At 48.9% G+C, this 6,508-nt stretch overlaps 1 protein-coding gene across 1 annotated transcript; it reads left to right on the top strand.

Moving 5' to 3' along the window:
* Positions 1–231: 231 nt before the first annotated feature.
* LOC146022738 (perilipin-2-like) lies at positions 232–6,508 on the top strand. The gene is made up of 8 exons (XM_083155309.1): positions 232–363; positions 507–543; positions 3,809–4,004; positions 4,573–4,655; positions 4,758–5,010; positions 5,141–5,325; positions 5,898–6,017; positions 6,101–6,508. Exons 1-8 carry the CDS (start codon positions 269–271, stop codon positions 6,476–6,478), a joined length of 1,347 nt encoding a protein of 448 aa, XP_083011435.1. The 5' UTR covers positions 232–268; the 3' UTR covers positions 6,479–6,508.

The raw sequence follows: 6,508 nt of genomic DNA, 5'->3' as shown, positions 1-6,508 counted from the left end.
GGGAGCAGGAGCCCGGTGGCAGATGACTCCATTGCCTCCCAGACTTCTGCCCCTGCATCTGCCCCAATGTCACAGAATGTACTCAGGGGCTTATGGAGCTGACAGGAGACACTAATGATTTGCACCCACACCTGTGACTCAGTGCAGTTCCCTCTGTCTGTGACTGCTGCTGCAGAGGAGAGAGCTGCCCCTTGATTGGCTCTTTGAGGCAGTGAGGACCAATCAGAGCAAGCAGTAGCCTAGATAGGGGAGGGGCAGATCAGGTCACATGGGAGGAAGTCTCTATAAAAGCCAGGGTACCTCTGATACAGAGAACACTAAGCAGCAGCTGGGTTTGTGTGTGGTCAGGATATTGGAATACAGGTAACTATTGGAATGCTGTCTGATCATTACCATTCCATGGCTGGTGTATGTAAGGGTAACATTGGTGGTCTGTAACCATCAGGCAGTGATGTCCACCATGCTGACAGCTGCTTTCCTACATGTGTATATCTTCTGTTATCTAGGTGGAGGACTCTCAGTATGGCGCAGACAGAGCAGCAGGTATGTATGTGTGGTGACGCTACTGTACAGGTGATGCTGGTGAGTGGTAATATGGGTGTGGTCACACTCCCTGTACTGGGAGTCCTGTCCTTATAGTGTCTCCCCCTCTAATACCCTCCTCCCCTGACTACCTGTTATACCTCATATAGTACATGTCCATGTCACACCCTATGCACTGAGCGGTGTGCTCCTCTAATACCCTCCTCCCCTGTCTACCTGATATACCTCATATAGTACTTGTCCATGTCACACCCTATGCACTGAGCGGTGTGCTCCTCTAATCCCCCCCCCCCCTTGTCTACCTGATATACCTCATATAGTACTTGTCCATGTCACACCCTATGCACTGAGCGGTGGGCTCCTCTAATACCCTCCTCCCCTGTCTACCTGATGGTTATACCTCATATAGTACTTGTCCATGTCACACCCTATGCACTGAGCGGTGTGCTCCTCTAATACCCTCCTCCCCTGTCTGCCTGATATACCTCATATAGTACTTGTCCATGTCACACCCTATGCACTGAGCGGTGTGCTCCTCTAATACCCTCCTCCCCTGTCTACCTGATATACCTCATATAGTACTTGTCCATGTCACACCCTATGCACTGAGCGGTGTGCGCCTCTAATACCCTCCTCCCCTGTCTACCTGATGGTTATACCTCATATAGTACTTGTCCATGTCACACCCTATGCACTGAGCGGTGTGCACCTCTAATACCCTCCTCCCCTGTCTGCCTGATATACCTCATATAGTACTTGTCCATGTCACACCCTATGCACTGAGCGGTGTGCGCCTCTAATACCCTCCTCCCCTGTCTACCTGATGGTTATACCTCATATAGTACTTGTCCATGTCACACCCTATGCACTGAGCGGTGTGCGCCTCTAATACCCTCCTCCCCTGTCTACCTGATGGTTATACCTCATATAGTACTTGTCCATGTCACACCCTATGCACTGAGCGGTGTGCGCCTCTAATACCCTCCTCCCCTGTCTACCTGATGGTTATACCTCATATAGTACTTGTCCATGTCACACCCTATGCACTGAGCGGTGTGCACCTCTAATACCCTCCTCCCCCTGTCTACCTGATATACCTCATATAGTACTTGTCCATGTCACACCCTATGCACACCCTATGCACTGAGCAGTGTGCTCCTCTAATACCCTCCTCCCCTGTCTACCTGATGGTTATACCTCATATAGTACTTGTCCATGTCACACCCTATGCACTGAGCGGTGTGCACCTCTAATACCCTCCTCCCCCTGTCTACCTGATATACCTCATATAGTACTTGTCCATGTCACACCCTATGCACTGAGCAGTGTGCTCCTCTAATACCCTCCTCCCCTGTCTACCTGATGGTTATACCTCATATAGTACTTGTCCATGTCACACCCTATGCACTGAGTGGTGTGCTCCTCTAATACCCTCCTCCCCTGTCTGCCTGTTATACCTCATATAGTACTTGTCCTTGTCACACCCTATGCACTGAGCGGTGTGCTCCTCTAATACCCTCCTCCCCTGTCTACCTGATATACCTCATATAGTACTTGTCCATGTCACACCCTATGCACTGAGCGGTGTGCTCCTCTAATACCCTCCTCCCTGTCTACCTGTTATACCTCGTAAAGTACTTGTCCATGTCACACCCTATGCACTGAGCGGTGTGCTCCTCTAATACCCTCCTTCCTGTCTACCTGTTATACCTCGTATAGTACTTGTCCATGTCACACCCTATGCACTGAGCGGTGTGCTCCTCTAATACCCTCCTTCCTGTCTACCTGTTATACCTCGTATAGTACTTGTCCATGTCACACCCTATGCACTGAGCAGTGTGCGTCTCTAAACCAGTTCCCCCAAACTCTGCCATCACTCTCCAGGTTTTAAGGATATCTATGCTTTAAGCCTGGATGACTTAATCAAATGAACTGAAGTACTAATTAAGCCATGTGTGCTCAAGTATAGCTATCCTTACAGCCCGGCCTGTAATGGCAGGGAACTGCTATAATGTCAGTGCAGTTGGGGACTACTGTCCCCTAAGCACAGGATGGTGAATCTTGGAGAGATTTGTAGGCACCACCATAACTGGGTGATACAAACAGGATCCAACAGTGCAGCCAGATCTTGGTCTCCTGGGCCACCTGGTGTCCTTGATGTTACTGGTGGTTACTACATAACGGCTTCATCTCAAATGCCCACCGATGTTTGAAGAACAACATTGAGTGTTAATTGCTAATGTTATAAGTCACAACTATAATGGCGATACCAGGGCCGGACTGGGACCAGAAATCGACCCTGGCATTTTCACCACACAGGCCCACCTGCACGAGGCGGGACCCTTGCGTGGCAAAAGGGGCATGGCCTCATGAAAAGGAGGTGTGGCATCAGAAAAAGGAGGCATTACACATTATGGAACACACCGTAATGCCCATTACACATTATTATGGGCCATACCAATTATTCCTGGAGGCTGGGTGCAAATTTACCTTGTCTCAGGCAGTGAAGTCTCACTGAGTCTGCACTGCAGATTGCAGCGGCCGGATGATGTCATTACGCTGCAAGGACATTTCAGCACAATCTGGCCCACAAGGCCATCGGCCCTTCTGGCATTTGCCAGATGGCCAGTCCGGCCCTGGGAGATACCATCTAATGGTTATGTCTCCTGGTGCTCCAATGCAGTGGTGGTATTCAGCCGGTTCGCACTGGTTCTGCTCCCGTTGGAGCCCTGTATAACCACCTGTTATGTGAATGGCTGCGGGTAGTGGAGGGCACGCGGAGAAAGGAAGAACACTGAAGCGGTAAGAAATTAATTAATGGCTTGACAATTGGCAGGGGGACTTCAAAGGTGAGTTAGTAAAAGGAGGCAACGCTGCAAAGGGGATACTCTGGGCCATGGGTGCCTGGAGAATTGATGGGAATACTGGTGGGGCTAATGGACCCCTGATTAGGGGGGATACTGGGGGGACTGGGCACATGATTGATACGTTAAGGGGATTTTTCGGTGCTCTTGCATTTTTTTTGTTTGTTTTTCCTTAAACAATAAACGTTACACAAGAATAGATTGTTTTGAGAATTTAATGCAAGAATTATAAAACTACCTTTCGGTATACTAAAAATATTCATTAGGACATAGAACCTGTATATTTACTTGAATCTCTCCACTGCTACTGTAAACCCCTCTACCCACGTTTGGCCTCCTGGTTCTTCAGAGAAGAACCCATGTGTACAGCGTTGGACTAATTGTGGCTGTTTCTCCTATAGAGTGTTGTGGTACGGGTGACCAACCTCCCCTTAGTGAGCTCAACGTATGACCTGGTGTCTTCAGCCTATGTCCACACCAAAGAGAACCACCCCTACCTGAGATCTGTGTGTGACGTTGCTGAGCAAGGTGTGAAGACCATCACGTCTGTGGCAGTGACCAGCGCCTGGCCCATCCTGCAGAGACTGGAACCTCAGAGTACGTCTTGGTACTTTCCGCTGTTTCTAAAAACTTAGCAAAGCTGTTTGAAAAACCTTGTTGGGAGCTGACTGGTCGGTACTTTTATTCTATTTATCAAAGCTCGAAAAAAAAGTAAAATACACAACTACTTGGGTCTTCTCATCTATGTAGTTCTGAGTGTGTATCTTCTTTTATACCAGTTCTACTTTACAACTTACTGTAAACAGAATTGGCTTGTTCTTTGCATGGCAGCAGACCATCTTGCATCACCCTAGCGTAGCAAGAGCTAAATTTTGGTTTATTTTGTAATAGGGACTTTTTGATGTGAAACGGTGATTAAAGGGCTACAAGGAAGTATAACCACTTTAACTTGATGTTCTGCCCCACATCTTCAATTGGCCTTCAGCCCAGTGAGTCGCCGATGGTCCTACCTTCCGTTACTCGCTGAGCTGAAGGCCAATTGAAGGTGTGGGGCAGAACATCAAGTTGAAGCTCTGCTATACTGGTGGCTTGATGCCCAACCCCCATTTAAGATGCTTAGTTGGTGCCAACCACTTTTGCATACTGTTTTTGTTGAACCCTTTAGTTGCCCTGGCTAACAACATTGCATGTATAGGATTGGATAAGATTGAGGTGCAGCTACCCATTCTCCATCAGCCTACACACAAGGTAACTACAGCCCAGCAGCTATAACGGAATATCCTACAACCAGTATAAGGTGTTGCACAGGTGTGTGGTACATACACTGATAGTATTTATGCCTCCCCCTAGGTGGTCTCCACAGCCTCCGAGGCCATTCTTGGTACAAAGGATGTTGTCCTACAGAGAATATCAGGAGCAGTTGGTAAAACAAAGGGTGCTGTGCAGGATGGTGTAGAGATGACCAAGGCCACTGTGAATGCCGGTATCCGCACTGTTCTGGGGAGCAGCGTAGCGCAGATGGTGAGCAGCTGCGTGGATACTGCGCTGACTACGTCTGAAACTCTCCTGGAACAATACCTGCCACCCACTGATGAAGAGCTGGGTAAGCTGAATCCAATGTGATGAGTACATTCATGAGGGAACACTTGGCCTACTGGACCACACAGAGTTACAGCCGAACAACTGACTGGGCCACTGACATGACTGCTTTACAGTTCTCACTTTCTCTTCAGCTAAGCAAGCCACAGACACGGAGGGGTTTGAAGTGTCAGCCATAAAGCCAAGTTACTACGTGCGCTTGGGATCGCTCTCTGCAAAGGCCCGTAAGCGCGCTTACCAGCAGGCTCTGACACGCGTGAAGGACGCTAAATGCCGGAGCCAGGAAGCCATCGCCCAGCTGCAGTACACCGTTGTCCTGGTGAGTTGTGGATGATAGAACCATCAACAAAATGGCTGCCACTTGTCCAGTATCACTCCCTGCCCTATGCAGATACCCTATTGCCCTTTGCAATAATTATAGCATATGTTAGTAGATGGATATGCAATAACTATTCAGTATTTGCGGTTGCTGGTGATGGGTGGCAGGTCTTCAGGCTTCAACCAGATGGGAAAATCTAAACTAAGGTACTACTTGTGCCATCTTTGCTGAAGAATGTATCATTATAACCTGTATTGGCACAAGTGGCTCCTACTTACACCTGGTAGGGGGTCTGCTGCTACCCCCCCATCATATGCATGGAGGAGACTGTCAGTCCCAGGTCTGAACACCTGCACAAAATATCTTGCATGCGTCAGGACCAGCGCAGACAGACTGCGCAAATCCCCCAATTCCATGGACTGCAGCCCTTAGAAGCCAGATAGGGTTGCAGGAAAGGTCTTCCTACTGCAGGGTGGTGTGGGGGTCTACAGTGCTGCAGCCACTGACCATGCACCTAGAGGAATCCTTGATCTAAAGGTTAATCTTTTTAATTTTTTATTTTTTTTTATTAGATTGAATTTGCCAGGAAGAACATGACAGGTGCCAATCAGAAAATCCATGATGCCCAGGATAAGATGTACCACGTATGGGTGGAATGGACAGGACAGCACGGGGAGGCTGAGAGTGCGGAGGTAAGCTCCTGTTACTGGTGTAGCTGCCCGGTGTCTGTACTGAATACATAGCTCTGATCTAACCTCTACCTTCTGCCTCTCAGCACATTGAATCTCGCACACTGACTATTGCCCGGAATCTGACACAACAGCTACAAACCACATGTCTCTCCCTGGTGACCTCTGTCCAAGGCCTGCCGCAGAACATCCAGATCAAAGCTCAAACCATCAGTGCCATGGCTGCAGAGGTCTACCGGAACTTCCGCTCTGCCTCCTCCTATAGGGACCTCTCTGACGGCCTATTGGCCACCAGCAAGGAGCAGTTCACAAAGATGAAGCATTCTATGGATGAGGTCATGGACTACTTGGCTACTAACACCCCACTAATCTGGCTGGTAGTTCCATTTTACCCACAGGAGGCTGGCTGCCCACATGGGGAACAAGAAGCTGATGTGGCAGCCTCCACTAACAGGGATGACTGACCTGCACTACTGTCTCCTGTCGCTTTGTAC

This window comes from Crinia signifera, chromosome 1 (genome assembly GCF_055691185.1).
Source record: "Crinia signifera chromosome 1, ASM5569118v1, whole genome shotgun sequence".
NCBI classification, from domain to species: Eukaryota; Metazoa; Chordata; class Amphibia; order Anura; family Myobatrachidae; genus Crinia; species Crinia signifera.
Note: the sequence above shows the minus strand (reverse complement) of the source record. Positions and strands in the feature narration are given on the sequence as shown.